We start from the raw sequence: 18,676 nt of genomic DNA on the forward strand, positions 1-18,676 counted from the left end.
AGCACAAGGAGGGAAAACACGGGATGAGGCACCGAAGACGGCATTGATTGTCACACAAATATATGGATAAGGGAGGAAAGTGAGAAGATGAAGGGGGTAAAATAAGAAAGAAAGAAAAAGAAATGTATCAAGATACAGACAGACAGACAGTACAGCTCTAGCAGGGCAGCGACTAAAACAGAGGATAAGCAGAGGATACAAATCAAATCTATGGCACTTTCTTTTAATCCCCTTACCTGGTTGTCTGAAAGCACCCCCTCCTGGGAAGAAGTTGTAATAGCAGGTGAACTTGCACTTGAGCCACTCCTCCTTCCTGCTCCTTCTATCTGTCCGGTTTCCATCTCCACATCTCTTTTATGCTGTCTCTTACTTTGTCCATTTGGCTCTATTTTGTCTCCTCTTGTTTGTTTCTGGTCATCTACTCTCTCTTCCAAACTTTCCACTCCTTTCTCTAACCTCCTCTCCCGAACCCTTCCTTCTTCTCTCACCGAAGGACTCTTTATTAGTCTCTCATTACTTTTCATCTCTTGTCCATTCACTTTTTCCACTGTCTCACTTACTTTGTCCCTTAATCTGTCACTTGGCCTATACCTCTCTCTTTCTGTGTCTTTTGGGCTTGTTTTCTCTCTCTGTCTGTCACTTTCTTTATCTGACTGTTTGTCCACAGGCCACTTTGTGCACTCCTCTTCAGATGAGCTGCTGTCTTTGCTGTTGGCAAAGTTGACCAGCTGGCCAAGTCTGGAACGTAGTTCCTCTTCCAGAGGGTCTCCAGGCCCTGAGCTGCTGGCTGAGTGCTGGGACCCTGGAGCTAGAGAGTGGGGCTGGGGGGGGCACCGGGTCGCTGAATTTGGGGCCACTGTGTCCAAGTCTTCCGGCTCTGGTATTATGGCATCTAATTTGCAGGCATCTGTTGCAGCTGTGGCCATTGGCATAGTTTCTGGTACTGGCAATTCCTCAATTAAACCCCTCTTCAGCAGGGTGTTGAGCAGAAAACCACTGTTCTCCTTGAATAGAGAGAGAGGCACAAGAATAAAGACAAAGATATCAAAATAATTTTAAAATATGTACCATAAAATACAGATATTAAAGGTAAAAAATACTAAAGACTACAGAGTTGCTGAAGAGATTAGGAAACCTGAATTGCATTATCAAATAAAGAAATATGATTTGCTGCCTCCCAATGGTAAAACAATATTTTACAACCACACATATAGGATTTTTTCACTGGCACAACGGGAATTTCAAGTCAAATACTATTATCAATCAGCTATATTTGCAAAAATTTACCTGTACTGAGGGGTAGATGGACTGTGCGTGACTCTGGCCTCCAGGCCTGCTTTGCTCTGTTGATGGCTCTCTCTTGCTTTTCCGGCGTCTCCGTGACCTTCTGACAGGGTCGCTCTTCCTCTCCTCTGCCTCACTGCTGTCTCCCATCACCTAGGAAAATTGGTGGAAAGTAACTGAGTACATTTTCTCAAGTACCGCACTTAAGCACAGTTATGAAGTCCTTGTACTTTACTTGGGTATTTCCATTTAATGCAACAGTACTTTATGCTTCTACTCCACTACATTTCAGAGGGAAATATTGTGCTTTTTACTCCACTATATTTATCTGACAGTTATAGTTTCTAGTTAATTCTCAGATTAAGAGTGTCTAGTTTGGGCTTTTTGTCACATTTCAGATGTCTTTGAGTTGTCAGCAGTTCTAACAAAGAGACATTTCCCTTCTAAACTTCTGTCATGGTTTAATTTAAATAATTTTTAGAGGCTCAGAGATGATCTGTTAGGTATCCGTTATTTTACAAAAAGAGCAAAGACTGGAAAAAATACACATAATGTATACAAAGTTGTGTGGCAGAACTTTGTTTATTCTTCTTTCCAGCCATATTAATCACCTCACAATCGGTCAGATTTATCTTGTGTCCCCATCCAAAGGGCCCCATTGAACAAAAATACCCAATTGTATACAAAGTAACTAAAACTAGCTCTGTGTCAACCAGCTATAAATGCTGCTTACACAATGATGCATCAGTATTCACTATCTAATAATGTCATACATAATAATATACTGTATCACTTACGGGGGCCATTTTGGTGTACAAGTATATTTACTTTGATACTTTAAGTACATTTTGGTGATAATAGTTCTGTACTTTTACTAAGTAACATTTTGAATGCAAGACTTTTACTTGTAATTGAGTATTTTTACATTGCTGTATTGGTGTTTTTATTAAGCAAAGGATGTAAATGCTTCTTCTGCCACTGTCTATAAAATGAATAACTATAGTAATAATGAATGACTGATGAAAATTTGAAATTATTTATTTTATGGTCTACTTTTCACAGACTTTTAAAGTTTTATGTAGATATACTGTTTTTTTCCATGACCAACTTGCGAGATAATGAGACACACAACAAGTCACATTTTCTGTGTAAATTCATCTCATCTATAAATATAAAAGACTATGTTCACATCAGACTTTGTAGTACAGAATAATCCAAAGTTATAATGTAAAAAGGAAAATCACCTTAGGGTTTAAGTTCACATCCAGAGCCTGTGAATGGAGAGGATACGGAGAGAAGTTCTGGTGAAGAGGTTGGTGGTATAGGGGCTGGTGATTAGGGTGCAAGTGTGTATTTAGTGGTCCTTTCTTCCCCAACAAGTTATTAGGTGGTTTGCGAGGACATGCGGACAGCACTGACGAAGCCTCTGAGTCTGAGTTGAGAGTCTCTGTGTTGGTGTACTGGCCAGAGGATGGTGAGGTAATGGGAAGGTGCTTAGTGTACGTCCACTCTGGGTCATGCTGTGAGTCTGTGTAGTAAGTCTCGTCTGACAGTTTGCGACGAAACTGTCTCAATGCTGCACCCCAGCCACCTTCATTCTCCTCCTCAGAGTCAGATCCCATCTCATCGTAAGCTGAGACAACGCCTGACTCCTTTTCCAATACACTGAACACCAGGCTCTTCCTCTTGGTTAGCAGGCTGGGCCGTGACAACTGAGAACTGTGCAGAGCGATCCAGTTACCGTCTGAGCTTTGGAGCACTGAAGATGCACCTGGATGAACATGACAACATAGCAGAAAGTTTAAAAAAACAGATTCTTTTACAATGTATTTCCATCTGTACTTCTGAGAAGAGCCTTTGGGGAACCAAGAGTTTGACTCATTAGAATAAGAGTCTGAATAAAAAAAGGAAAAAATGTGTTAAAAGGTCTAACATACAGTTTTCAAAAGGTAGATGCTGGATGAAGTATCACTTAAAAGTGCAATATAAAACAAAGGCTAATGAGAATTGAATACACTGCAGGGAAACAGTAAATATGACTCAACCATAAAGGGATACATGAATCAAAATGTTGTATTAATCCCAACTCTGAATAAACAAAACATACTGTAAAACGAAAGAAACAATGAAAACATTTGTTTCTACACAACTCTAATGGTGCCAGAAAGTTTATTTATTCAGTATATGTATGAGTTAAAATACCTTAGATTTCAAATTTTTACACAAGAACTGTATGTATCTTCAATGACCAAGTAGAAGATACATAACTCATACATAAAAGATATGGCAGGTGGGTATAGAATATGGTGTCCTCCCAGATCTTAGTCGATTGTTACGTATTAGCAAGAAATTTGGAGGACATGCTGTAATCCATCCAAAAAAGTATCCTAGGCCAAAAGCTTGGAAGAAGGAATTGACGTTGGTTGTGGCAACACCTTTGGCAGCAGGAGATATCAAACGAAAACTGCTAAGCCTTTGTAATATTTACTGGAGTTGTCCAGGCGATCAACACTTTTCCAGCTGGGTAGAGAAGTGGCCTTGGCCTCCCTCTTCAGGGAAGCATACCCCTGCAAGCCACCACCTGCTCCGGCGCCCTCCTCCTCTGGACCCTTCTCTGGGGAGTCGTCACTGGTGAGGGAGAACGCTGACCGTGACCGCTGCACACACACACACGCAGATAGCAACTCACAAATTTGATCAAAGTGTTAGAATGAATACTCTGCTTCAAATTCAAAGACACTTTTGAAGAAGATGTTTGACAGCCGTGGAAATTTAAAGCTCAACATCACCCTCTTCTTTATATCAGTTAGTGAAATTCCAGACAGATAAATACTACAGTGGCATAGTAGCCAGGTACAGATATAGTAGTAGATAGATATAGTAATTGCATAATATTGAGGAGAGCACTGGCTGTGAGTCATAATTCTCATCAACAGGTGGAGCCAGAAAACAACTAAATAACTAGCCAGACGGGAAGCTCTACAAATCTCTCTTAATGTATACCTGTGTGTGAGAGGGAGAGCTTGTGCAATTACCTTAATGTACAACCATAAATGTGTTTATGATGAAAGAAAGATGAGAATTTTAATTTATCCAAACTGAAGACATTTTGCTAGTCCTTGCATTGACATGGGAATATTTTAGATGTAAGATGAAGTTTTCTGGTTCGATGAGGGCTGGATTAAACAGAAATGTTTCCCACCGTACATTCAAGTTTATTTAAAAGCTGCTCCACTGAGAATGAGAAGGCAATATGGGAGGATTTAAACATCATGCGGGTGCATAAACTCACACTCAAATCTTATTGGTGAACAATCACTGTACATGAAGTAGATCTTGATTTAACATCCAAATATAAGGACTAATGTAAATAAATGTATGTTCAGGTATGGCCTGAACTGTCTAGTGGGGCAAAGAGGAAATAGAAAAAACAATAGTGATCCTTACAATTGGTAGGATGCGCCATTACAATTACAGCAAGTATAAATGATACGGCAGTACAGATTTGAGTGTGTATTTGCATGCTTTGTGTCTCATTAAGTGTGTTTGCAGAGAGCTGATAAATAGAGCCCATCCCATGGCGGGCCAAGCAGTTGTAGGGGATCCCTCCGTATTTCAAAGGACTGATCATTGCTGAGAGAAACAGCAGGAGCACAGAATGGAGAGGCCTGGCGAGCGCAGCTTTGATGCTTCTCTCACATGCGACGATGACAAATCTCCACGATCCCTGCTGACTAGTCGTGTGAACCACTGTCAGGTGTGTGTGTACTGCTGATTTGTGTGTATACACTCCTGTATGTACTATGTGTCTCTATGTGTCTGTGTAACCTATATGTTGGTGCTGTGGCAGCTGTGACTCAGGAGGTAGAGCAGTAGAGCCCTAACCAGAAGATCGGTGGTTTGATGCCCGGCTCCTCCAGTCTGCATGTCAAAGTGTCCCTGGGCAAAGTACTGAACCCCAAATGCCCCCGATGTAATATGGTGTCGGAATGTGTGTATAGAAAGTGCTGTCTGTATAGACAAAGAGCTGTGTGAATGGGTGAATGTGGCAGTATTGTAAAGCGCTTTGAGTGGTCAATAAGACTAGAAAAGCTCAATATAAGTACAGTTCATATTGTGTGTACTTCTGTAAGAACTGGCACACTTAGTGAAACAATGCTAGGTAAACTGTCTTTTTTGGCTTTTCTTTTGGCCAACTCTTAAGGTATCAATCAGAATGAAGTCATACTTGGCTCAAATCACATTTGCAATACTTTTCATGCTTTGCTTTTGCCAAATTAAAAAGAAAATCTACTGTGAAATTCTTCAAAACAGCGGAAAAAGTTCTATTAGCCACTGTGGACTGTGGGTCTTTTTCTCCTTATGAAGACAGACGAAACTCAAAGACACCATATCTCTACCAAGTCCAAACAATCTTCTAAATTTTAAGTTTTCACATTTTTAATCAGTATCTGGCTCTGCAACGGCATCAAAATACAAATTGTGCTGACTTTAGAGAATACCTTAATCCAGGAGCTATTACAGTTCTGCACAAGGATTAATTACAAGTGAGACAGACTCATGACCACAGGCTTTCACTTCAACAACTACAAGGTCCACAGAAGACACCAGGCAAATAAAGAGACCAAAATACAATGCTAAATGGGACCACATCGACCACATATATGTGGCTTGTGCTACAGAAAACCTAAAGCCATTTTCTGCCAATCACAACATTCCTGTGTTTTTCAAACCTGGCAAACACACTGAGACAACGGCTGGTCCACCCAGAGAAATACATACCAAAACACAGAAAGCCCTATATGTGTTGTGAAATTAAGTGAGAAATGTAAAGCTTATACAAAGGAAAAAACAAACTACCCTTCTTTAAACACATGCTGCACATTCAAAAGAGCAAATCCTTCTGGCCAGGAATGAGCAGTTTACACCCACTAAGAGCAGTTTTGTTTTGACTTCACTTTATATGGTTGGCATTTGTTGTGTCATCTGTTTTTTAGAGTTTGAGTGGAAGTATAGACAAACCCAAAGGGAGTAGGAGGTCTTGAGGGGGTCCTGTGGTCCTTGTGAAGAAGTGTGAGGTTGAGATGGAGAGGGCAGTTCACTGGACTGGATCAGGGGCTGAGGCTGAGGCCAGACAAAGTCGTACTCTGTCTGCATCTCAGAACGCTTCCTCCTCTGGATGATCTGAAAAGAAAAGACAGGAAGGAGAAGAGGAAGTTGATATAAGACAAAATGAGAGAGCTGTGAGGTATGTAAGCATTTAGAAAGCTTTATTTAAATAATGAATTATAATAATAAATGCAAATTGGAAAATGAAAATACGATTCCATTTTACATTTAGCCATGAATAATTTCTTCTAATGAAACTCTAAAGTCATTGATCCATTTTTCATTTGAATTATCATTTTATATTATCTGCCAAAAACCTTAAAGTAGAGTTAAAAAAAAAAAAATTCACTTTCAAATGCTTGATAACCAACAAATGTTAACTAAAACTGGAAAGCAATCAAACAACTGCAAACTTCATTTCCACTTACCATGTGTATGCAAATTAGAAGATAAGATTAAAATCGAAGCAGTTGTTTGAAATTTAATGTGCAGGTATACAGATTCTGACAAACTAAAATACCGATTTTCGGCCCTTTTCTCAAATAATACTGTAATCTCAATTTCAAAAGGGAAAAAGAACTTTAATTTTCTGTTTTCCTGAGCCATCTCTCTGCTAAAAGGTAACATTTAGTTTAAAACATTACAATGGTCTACTGATGTGTCAGTCAGATGTCAAAAGTGAAGACAGAGATGGGACATAGCTTCATTTTCCAGTGTGCATTTAAATTTGAAAAAGGTTAACTACACTTAATGCTTTCATTTAAAAGTGGAAAAGTGAACATGTAAAAATAAAACTCTCTCTTACTTAACCTACTTTTTGTACAATGGTTGTGGCAAGTTCCTCTATGAGCTCCTCTTTGTGGTCCCGCAGATACCGAGCCTCATTCTGCTTCTCCTACACACACGTATACACGCACATAAATATATTCTGTTCAAAGGGAATTACCAGGAGAGGGTCTGTGCGGACGTCTTAGCCAAAAACCATGACAGTATCCCGCCGATACTGACACCAAGAAAGTGGCAAGAGTAACTGAATAGTAAGAGTTCATGACAGAGAATGTGGGGATAGAACGGGAGGAATAAAAAGTAGCTAGGAAATTTAAAAAACACAAAAAAGTAAAAGAGAAGGGGAAGATGGAAAGAGCGAGAGGAAGAAGAGGAAATGAGGGATTCTCACCAAGCTGTCACTGAACTCCTCTGCCTTAGCGATGGCCTCTTCTATAGCCTCCTCAGCAACACGCAAGGCGACTGTGAGTGTCTCTGCCATACTGTGTCCTGATATCACACATATATCATATGTAGATGGCAACTGTATAGTGAGATTGATGCTTGATGAAAGTCTATGACTGGATCATAGCAATAAAACTGGTGCAGACTTTACAGGGAATACAAATTCTCTTCTATGTGATTTCATTTTTTCTATGCACCTGTTTAGGAGCTGTACATTATGGAACTTAATTGGATGCACACTTAAATATAAATGTACAGTAGATTTTGTCCTAGCTTTAAACCATTAGCAGAAAGAAAATCCTTTTTTTTTACTATGGTCCATTGAAACACAACAATCTGAAAAAAACACTGATCCCACGCACAGATCCCACAAACAGAGAGTGTTTGTTTTTGGGCTTCTCAAGAGCTGCCAATATCTAAATGGCCGATCTTAATCATTACATATACAACTCATAATTACTTGCAAATAAATAATATTACCTTTATCATTAGACTGGGGCCATTTAGTTGTTTGAATATTCATTTGTGTGTGAAGGTGTGTGTGTAAATGGTGTGTCTAAAAGTGTTGTGTAGGAGGCTATAACTTTGTGTGTGTGTGCATTTGTGCAAGAAGGCATGTCAGTGGTTTTATGTATCCAGTGGATTCATGTTTGTGTTTATATGTGTGAATTTTAATGTGTGTGCAGTTTAATGTTGAAAAGAGGACTGTCTGTATGTTTGCAATTAATTTTAGTGTTGTGTAGCACCGATGAGACCCCCCCACACACACTCAAGCCCTTTACAGAATGGTCTCTATTTGTTAAGGCTACAACAACTGGGCAATAAACAAAGCTAACCCCTTTACGACGACGGAAAAAGGGACAAATGGTGAAAAAAACCAATATAGCAAATCCAATGGGCAAGAAAGAACTGTAAAGTGGAAAAGATATTGTTGTTTATAACTGTAGCTGAAATAACCCATCTACATTGCCTTAAAATGTTGCCTGTTCATCACCCTATGTCTCACCTTCACTCTGTTTGTAGAAGGCGGAGTCACTGCCACAGATGCTGCCATCATTGTCATTGCCGGTGCTTCCCTCGTGAACACTGCTTTCTGAAAGAGAAAGACAAATAAAGCCATCAGATACCAGCCTTCAAACTGACACCTGTCACAGAAATGCAAATGTTCTGCTAATATCATACCGTGTAATAATGTAGCTAGAAATTTTTCTTTGTGCTGTTGCCCCATTAAGGTAGATTACACTGCACATAACGCCACTAAACCCATTTCTGTACTCTTGTCAACTGTATTCCCAACTCCATTTTGTCATCCTGTGAATTGAATTGTTTTGTGTTTTTCTACTTGGTGCCTTTCCCTATTGTGTATAAAAAGAAAACAAAAAAAGAAAAAAACAAATTGACAGTTGAAAGAAAATGACAATTCATCTGATAATCCCCCTTTGCCTTTCAAAAAAATTGCATTCTGGCACTTAAAACAGACATATTCTCAGTGCATATAAGCATCAGACCAAGTCTCCTGTGAGTTGGTGCTACATTTGTCGACATATCTTTTTCAAACAAACCCCATAATCTAGAGTTACAGCAAAGGGACAATCATGTGACCCAAAATGGAAATTTGTGATTATAATTCTTAGAAAGGGCTACTTTAAGAACATGGGTGGAGAGAGTAGACAGTAAGAGCCCAGAGAAGGTGTAGTGGTTACAACATCCCTGCCTTCAAAACCACATATTTCCTAGTGGCCCATTAATTCCTGTTAGATATCTCTCCTGCAGTTCTCCTTTTATTGTGGCCTTCTCATCAGTCCAGATGTAAAAATGACGAGTGTACTTGGACATGCAGCTTATTAAGAAGGCAATCTGTCAGACAGTACAGGAGAGGGATTTGCCAGACCACCAAGTAGAATATAATGCTACTGAAAAAGGGAAGTAAGTCCTCTGACTGACCACACTCCAGGTAAACTTCCATATTATCACAGCCCATACTCATTCCCAAACACGGATCCAGACAAAACACAAGAGCACCTTGGTTTAAGATCCACCTCTGGTCATCACTTTAGCGCATTTCCATCCTCTAACCAGAGCAAAACAAATTCAAACCCAAACCTTGACCCAGTGCTACACCCACTGCTGCTGACAAAACACAAGCGCAACCAAACTCTGTGACTTCCATTCTGGGCCCATCTCCTCACCTCTGCCATTTATCTACTCAACAGTATCCTGTTGCTACTCCTGCTGGACAGGCTTCAGTCTCTGGCTGAACGGTTTGATGCGAGTCTGGCTTCAAGCAGCCACAGCCAACCACTGATCTCTATCATAACTAACTGTTCCACAGCCAATGAAACAGCCCTCCATTACACTGCCATCACTCTCCACACCACAATGTTGTTATCGTATGCAGACTTGGTATCTCCCTCAAGTCTAAATACATATATTTTGAAATTAACACCATATACTTCAAATTATTTCAGAAAGGGTTTTTGAGTCCAACCCATGAAAATATGAGGCCAATAAAACAAATAACAAATACATCAAAATCAAAGAAACTGGCATTTTCTTCTTTTTCCATTGACAGCTGCAGGAACTCACCAGCTGTTAGATATGTTATGCTATTTCAGCTTAACTGAAAGATGAACTGCTGTTTGTCAAAGTTTGGTGACGTTTAAGTACAGAGCCTGTAAGCCAGCAATAACAAACTCTTACTTTACTTCACTGTGAAATGTAGCGAAATGCTGTAACTCAACAAGAAAAGACAATGTTTGATATTTTTCTAAACATCTAACTACAGGCAATAGCTGCCTTAACAGTAAAAGCACCTCGCAAAGGCTGAAGGTGTGTAAGGTGTGCATCCACACACTTTTGTGTTTATTGGATTTAATATTGCCCTGTGTATCTCCATTTACAGGCCCAGTCCTCCCAGTCACAGCATGGTATAACAAGTCCCCAAACCATTACAGGCTCCACCCGTCCTTCACTCCCAGAGTTGTCTCACTCTGAATGAAGCAGCGTTCAACAGAGCTGTACTATTCTTGCTTGGTTAGAGCTGAATTATAGTCCTGGCAGTGTGGATGGGGACAATAGATGAGGAAATTACCTGCAGCAGCTCAGGACAATGTAGATACAAAAGGACTGCTGTCAGAGAAAGTGAGCTGTTTCACAAGAATCAAACTTAGACAGGCGTGTGGGTAGGTATGGCAGCACACACGCAAGTGCGCACACACACACACACACACACACACACACACACACACACACACACACACACACACACACACACACACACACACACACACACACACACACAGGGAAGCTGATATACAAATATGCAGACTAAGAAATGTCTGAGGACTGGGTATCATGATAATCCATCCCACACAAACACCAGCTCAGCACTGTTTAAATACCAACAATCTGTCAATATAAAATGGCCTCCTGTTAGAGATATCCAAAAAAATAAGCCATTGTTGTCACCCGTCAGTCATATGGATACAACCTGCAGAAAGCTGCCCTTTATGTGTATGTTTATCCTGGACAAGCAAGGAAATTTATTGGTGTGTGCTACTATCTGAACATTTAATTATTTTCTTCATCAGAGTTTTTCTGATGCAGTGGTTGAAGGTTTTTTTTTTTTTTTTCTTTTTTTTACTTTTACCCAACTAGATTTAAGAGGGAAGTATTTTACTTTTCCTCATTCACATTTATCTGATAGCTGTGGTTAATTGGTAGCTTGTTTGCAAAAAACAGGTGCCTGCTGTATCTCAAGGCAAGGCTGATGAGAGCAGTTAGACTTAACCGAAACGTTAAAATTGCGGGCTGTAAAACCAAAACAATAAGCTGAAAGATACTGAAAAGCTCTGTTGAGCTACAGAGACAGGTAAACAGTTCTCTGTGAGCTTGTCACTGTGAGCGAGGCTCTTCAAATTAAACAGTAATTTGAGCCTAGGTTCATATAAAAAAATTGATTATAGCAGCTTTACGTAAATGAACTCAATACTTCTATCACTGGTTAGATGTAATATTTCATACATTACTCCTGAGTAAATGTGTGGAAAGGCTGCACTTTGCTAGGCTTTACAGCATTTTTAAGATGTCAGTGAATGCCAAAAACTGACACCAAATCATTATTTTGTTTGTCGCTCTTTTCATCCATGCCTGCTGTTCAACCATTAGTCATGTATGACAAGACAGCTACAATGCAATAACAAGTGAGACACAACAGAATGATGCATTTGTCATTAGCCGGCCCCGAATGCTACTGCTGCCTTTTTATTGCAGAGGTGATGGAAGGTCAGAGTGTGTGTTGTCTCATTCCAGTACATCCCTCTTCACGTCCAACTTCTGTATTTTCTTGCCATGACCTTCGTCTTATCTTTGTTCCTCACCACTTGCTACTGCACCACTCAGGGGAGTGAAGGAGGATATTGACACGCCATGGTAACCACAGAGACAACAGTGGTATCTTGCATCTACAAGGGTGTCTGAGTGAATGTGCAAGTGTGTGTTGTTTTGTGTATGAGTTTGTGTGTGTGTGTGTGTGTGTGTGTGTGTGTATGTGTTTGTGTGTGTGTGTGTGTGTGTGTGTGTGTGTGTGTGTGTGTGTGTGTGTGTGTGTGTGTGTGTGTGTGTGTGTGTATACATGCCTTTTTATGGTTGTGGTTGTTGTATGGTTGTTATGGACAACTTCTGGTTTGAAACCATCATTGTGAGTACATTTTGGTTGGTCCTCACAACTTCATAGGAGGTTTAAGACTTGGTTTTAGGGTAATGGTTAGAATTAGGTTTAGGTTAGGGTTACTGTTAGGACTGAGAGGCTCACTCCTCAGCCTCTGGATCAGCCCCTGATACTCTCTTACCCTTTCAGCGTGAGGCTGTTTCTCTGTTTCGAGTTGCTGCTGATGGGTGTATTTTTGTTGCTGCAACAGCTAACTCAGCTCCAGTCTCCAGGACTGATCCTTCTGGAGCTCGGTGGTAAGTTACTCTACATGTTTTGAAAGAGACTTGTTCTCTTCAGTCTCCGTCTCCGGCCTGATAGAGAACTCACTGACCTTCTCCTCCTGACAGACAATACATTGCTCTGCATCCTGGAGGTGAGCCTTCAACACTTCAATGCCCTAGAGCGTGCCACGTGCCTAGAGCCTCGTTTGATGTCTGACTATCCTTCAGCTACTTGGCCCACTTGTTGGAGCCAAAGGCTAATTGATTCACTCTAAAGGTCACTGTTTTCACTCAGTGGTCTTTTGCCGTGTGCATTCAAAGGAGGACGTTGGGGTGGATGTTTGGACTTACAAACTATCTGCTACCAGACACTGCTTTTAGCATCCCATCTCCTAACAACAGTGAATGTAGGTTTGTTTTAGTTCTAAGTGGCAAATTTTAGCATGCTAACACTGTAAACTAAGTTGTTGAACATGATAGACAAAATGTTATACCTGCTAAACTTTAGCATGTTAACATTGTCATTGTGAGCATTGTTGCATGCTGATATTAGCATTTAGCTCACAACAAAGCTGTGCCTAAGCACAGTTTAACAGAGTTGTTAGCATGGCTACAGACTCTTTAGATTATTTATTAATATATTATGTTCAATTAAGAGAGATATACTATATATATAGTTCCAGACAGAGTCCATTTGATTATAATTTGTTAACATATACATGTCTGGGTTTAAGATATATTTTACACTTGTTTGACTATCAGTTAAAAAACCAGAAGGTAAATGTTAAGTATAATATTACAGGTTAGTTGAAAAACAAAATGTACTCAACATCTTGCATTTGCAACATTGCACCTCATTATCCTTTCAAAGCTCTAACATCTCCCTCCACTCAAAAGCTCCACTCATTAGATGTACCCATAGCTGAGCAATATGGTTTGATGGGATCATTTGATGCAAAAAAAAAATCAGAAAATCAGTTTTGTCCAAAAAAATGTTAAACTTTGCAAAATGTATGTTCAATGTGGGCATTAAGTTGAGTGTAATAAATAGAATGTCAAAAACAAAAGAAAGAGAGGGGGAGTGTATAAATAAATGAGCCAGTAAAGCTCCACTTAGAGCTAACGCTCCTGAAGTGCCAGGAGCAGCAGGAGGAGGAGGAAGGAGAGTCCAGACGGTTTCCTTTCAATTACAATGAAGCATCTGGCAGCACACACACGCTTATAAACAACGTCCTCAGAACATCGGCTAAACCGACAGGATGTCTGTTTACATTACGACAGGCTGGGAGATAGTGGAAAGTAAACAAACTTGCACTCGCATTCGTCTCTTTAGTTCTGGAGATAAAAGTTTAACTCACCCTTTGTGGAGATAATACCAATGTAATTTAAATATGTCATAAAAATAAACTATAAGACAAAACAGCAATGCTTTAAAATCATAAATAATTTTATCCATACTACTGACCATCCAGGTGGTGCTTGCAGTATTGACAAGCATGTGTTTGTGTGTGTGTGTGTGTGTGTGTGTGTGTGTGTGTGTGTGTGTGTGTGTGTGTGTGTGTGTGTGTGTGTGTGTGTGTGTGTGTGTGTGAAGAAATTAATCGGTCCCACAGCAAACAAGGCCTTTAAAGTTCAAACACTGGAGACGGAATGTGAAATGAAGGAGCAAAATGTCTCCAATAATTAGCAATAGTTTTTAGTATTTAATTGTTACAATTTCATAATGCAACTATCGTCACCTGTAAGCCACCATACCTGACTTAAAAGTAGCCTTTGCTTGGGCTAATCTTTCTAGTGCATGAACAAGGGTAAGAAAAATGCTGCAGATGATGACCAAGAAAAAGGCTACAGTGGTAGAAAATGTTCACCATGCAGTCAATAGTGGAAGAAAATGCAAACCCCGTACAAACCACTGCATAAAAAAACACAACAATTTAGCAAAAAGTTCAACAATTAAAAGACCAGTGTTGGAGTGGGTGAATTGGCACCATTCTTTTTTGTTTTCAGGAAGACATATGTGCAGGATGTATGGTGAATGTTACATTATTTATTGTAACATTAACGACTATTTCCCATTTCTAATGCATTTAGTATGAATTACCTCAAGAAACTGTGTATGCCCAAAATGCCCCTAAAAATCAGATCAGACTGTGACTCTAAACTGTAAAAACAAAGTCAGGAACAGCTAGTAGAGGTCAGAGTTTTCCATACATCCTCTTAATTCTACACACATATGTCGATTAACATGGGCACATGTGTACATCGGTGTCTGTATCACACAAAATGGAGTGAATTGTATTCTTGACAACAATATGGTCCGAGCTCTGTGGTTGTTTGCTTTTTGACAGCATTGGCTCTGGGCTTCTGTTTAACATTTTGCCCTCCAATACTTCCAGACAGAGCACTGTACTCTGAGTCACCAAGCTTTCAGCTCAAAGAACACAGACAACATAAATGAACCCAAAAGTGATAATAAACCCATGAGTGTCTGAAATACTTGAGCCATAGTACAAGCAGGTTTTTCTTTCAATATGCTATAGAAAAGCCTTAAATGAGTATGAATCTGTTGAAAGACCAAGTTAGACAAGATGTCTTTGTGTTTTGTTATTACAATGTGCTACTGCTTCCGCACCGCAGAAATGGATCAACACCAGCATATTGCACAATGCTCATTCTGCTTGACATGTGCAATTCTCCTCACCTCTTATTCTATTTTCTTGGTGTTCCTATTCTATTTTCTATGGTACTTATAACTGTTAACCACAGTTATGAGACCATAATGGTACTAGTTTTCATGAAAGCATTTGCATTCACTTTGGCTTCGCTGCACCCAACAGCTGTAAAAAAAAAAAAGCTCCCACAGCTAGAAAAATGTAAATGAATTGGAGATTCATTATCTGACCATGGCTGGTCCATATGAAATGGTAACATTTGCAGCTGCTTGTCCAGCATAGTGACACAAAATATAAGTTAGGCCAAAGAGCAAACAAGGATTTCAGAAACATTTATGTCTGCTTACTCTGTATCTTTAGAATTTGCCCTTATTCTGATCATCATCAAGATCCAATCAACTGATCAATAAACTAACAACAATCTGACCACAAATTTTTAGCCAAATTTACTTGAAAAGTCTGAGGTATAAATATAATCTCCCAACTTTGGGAATGGACACAGAACCTGTTGCAGTACATGTGTTTATCTCTAGTAATTTGCGTACTGACTTTTCATAATATCCTTTAATTTACTGCACCTCTGGCCTAGCATGTGTGGTCATCCAGACACAGAAACACAAGCATATACACAAAAGAAATCTGCACACAACAAAAACACAAGCAAGCATGAAGCACAAACAGTGAAAAAAATAAGCATTCTTAAAAAAAGATATCTTTTTTTGTTGTTTGTTAATAATAGAAATCTAAAGTAATTGTACATTAAAGTCAAAGACAAATAATGTTTTCTTTTTGAAACCTGTCTTGTCAGGTTATGCAGTGCTTCGTGGCATTGTCTGATGGTGTGGTTGAGTCTTTGTCTAGTGTTATTAATGTCAGACATCTAGTGCAGACACACACACAAGGACATGAAGGCTTCCTTTGTCATCATACTGAAAAGGCAGCATCAGCCACAGAAAGCTTCAAAACACTTCACTTCTGTGCTGCACTGTTTGTCCTCTCTCAATTTTCTCACCAGAGAATAGCATTTTTGAGATCACAATATGTTTGAACATTTCTTGAGTCACCATCATCTTACTAGATAGGAAGGAAGCCTCCCACAGACATCTGGAGGGATTTGACAGCAAACACAAAGGACAGGAAAAAGTGGGACAACAGTAATCCCCTGTTTGAAATGAATAAGATTTAAGTTTTTAAAAAATTGATCATTCATGCTTTTGATACTTCATAACAGACTCATCACATTGCATTCCATGGCAAATCTTATGATGCTATACAATAACCCAGACTAGAGAGGTAGACAGTGAATTGAGCCATTGTAAAAAATTGCAAGTATCAGGCATTGTGCTTATACCCATTTATCATGGGGGAAATAAACATAATGCATTTTTAGAGAGATGCACAACCACAGCAAAGTATATGTATATAGTGCAAGAGATAAGAAACACGAAAAAGGAGAGGTGTGCCAGCATTATCTGCTGTTTTTACTCATTAACACAGGTCCTCAAAGAAACGTCAGTTTTTAAAAAGGAATGGTTTGAGATGTTTGGAAATACATTTATTTGCTTTATTTCTGAGAGTTAGATGAGAAGATTGATTGAGTAAAAATGAAGGTACAGCCAGCTGCTGGTTATCTTAGCTTAGCATGAAGACCAGGAACAGGAGGAAACAGCTAGCCTGACTCTGTCCTAAGTTAACAAGATCTGCCTACTAGCACCTCTAAAGCTCACTAATCAATACATTTCTTTTAATCCATACAAAAACGAAAGTGTAAAAACAAAACTACTTTCCTTTTTACACTTTGGTTTTTGAACGGATTAAACAAACAAGATGTAATGTGTTGACTAGCGACTACACATAGAGCCACTTCAGCTGTTTCAAGTCTTTGTGCTAAACTAAGCTAAGGGACTGCTGGGTGAAACTTCATATTTACCATACAGGCATGAGGGTGATATCAATCTTCTCACTTTACTTTCTACATGAAAGCAGACAAGTGTATTTTCCAAAATGCCAAACTATTCCTTTGAACGTCATGTATTTTGAGATAATAACCTTATGTTTTTCTTTTTTACTGCACTTAAGCTTATTGCCTAGCCCCAAGCAAACCTATTTAAAAACTCAAACTAATGGTAATTGCCATTCTATCAATTAGTTTAATTTCATTTTAAAAAGTGACATGGTCCATATGCTTATTTTACTTGAAAGAACTGATTGTTCCTCTCTAACCTTTTACCAAGACAGTACACAGTGGCTCCACTTTTTTCTGTCACATCTAATAATAAGTTTGTTGACACATAGCCTCTTGTGCACCAAAGGCTAAGAGTGTTTAATGCTACACTGTTTAGGAGAAACTAATGTATGAGTAAATACAACTGCTGCACATTTATTTGTTTCATTTCAAGCTATATTGCCATCAAAGGATTAAATACCAATTGAACACACTTGGATCAGTTCTGAAAAAAGGGAAATTTAGCTGTTGAAGTATAAAGAAACATAGATGGAGGATTTCCTTTAAGTCTCCTTTGTATCTTCTCTGATATGTTATCTGTTCATTTTTACAGTACGTGGTCTCCTGTGCACATACACACAGAGGATAGTATGGTATTTGTTGCCGGTTACACAGAAGCATTACTCCCATCCACCGGAGATGATGAACATGGAAGTGAAAATCGCCTGCTCCATGTTCTCTTCCTGTTGGTTTGAAGGTCACACATTTTCTCTGGGGATGTAAAAGATAGATGTAAAACAGTCACATTTCTCTCACCGCCTGTCATGTGAGCTGTCATTTCACACTCCTCTGGAGTTGATTTCACAAGCATTGGCTCCTTGATGATAAATAAAATAAATGAAACATTCTTTACTAGCACATGTATAAAGGCTGCCTGTATTTCACATAGATTTAAATCGGTTTATGAGAATATTTTACATTTCTGTAGATGCTTTTTTATAGGCATGAAGAGAGGAGACCCAAACTAACACTCAGAGTTTCTGGCCTACATAATAAAAGCTGTTTTTCTTGGATCAAGCGAGATGGTGTAAAATCAGTTTGTTAATGAGTAACATTTTTATCTAATTAAATTTTTTTCCAATCTAGTGCTGATTTACTTGCTGAACTAAAATCTCATTATAATCTGTTCAACTGAAAGCACAGACGTCTTGATATACATCGTGGTAATCTGTTGCTGGTATAGACATGTCAAGACACTTGACATGTCCCATTATTTGTTGCAAAAGAGGTTTAAAAAAGGCATTTTCTTTCAAATAAATTAAAACCCAATCATATTTTTGACAGTTGTACACTTGGCTTCTTTTTGATAATTTCACAGTCCCTTTTAATTAAATCTGATATATAACATGAAAAGGATGACTGAAGGATGAAAAAAAAGATATTTTCATGTCAACACACAAGAATGCACACAATGGAAAAAATGATACCATAACTCTGTAAAACA

General features: G+C 39.0%; 1 protein-coding gene across 1 annotated transcript in view; it reads right to left on the reverse strand.

Moving 5' to 3' along the window:
* LOC120789957 (myosin VIIA and Rab interacting protein) overlaps nt 1-18,676 on the reverse strand; it is a 103,367-nt gene that overhangs the window by 11,619 nt on the left and 73,072 nt on the right. Inside the window, exons 4-11 of the mRNA XM_040127177.1 lie at nt 8,630-8,716; nt 7,571-7,668; nt 7,208-7,288; nt 6,307-6,468; nt 3,773-3,941; nt 2,529-3,055; nt 1,288-1,437; nt 237-1,004 (exon numbers count right to left, since the gene is read on the reverse strand). Coding sequence (XP_039983111.1) covers nt 237-1,004; nt 1,288-1,437; nt 2,529-3,055; nt 3,773-3,941; nt 6,307-6,468; nt 7,208-7,288; nt 7,571-7,668; nt 8,630-8,716 — 2,042 coding nt within the window. The remainder of the gene's footprint in view (nt 1-236; nt 1,005-1,287; nt 1,438-2,528; nt 3,056-3,772; nt 3,942-6,306; nt 6,469-7,207; nt 7,289-7,570; nt 7,669-8,629; nt 8,717-18,676) is intronic.

This window comes from Xiphias gladius, chromosome 5, assembly GCF_016859285.1.
Source record: "Xiphias gladius isolate SHS-SW01 ecotype Sanya breed wild chromosome 5, ASM1685928v1, whole genome shotgun sequence".
Lineage (NCBI taxonomy): Eukaryota > Metazoa > Chordata > Actinopteri > Istiophoriformes > Xiphiidae > Xiphias > Xiphias gladius.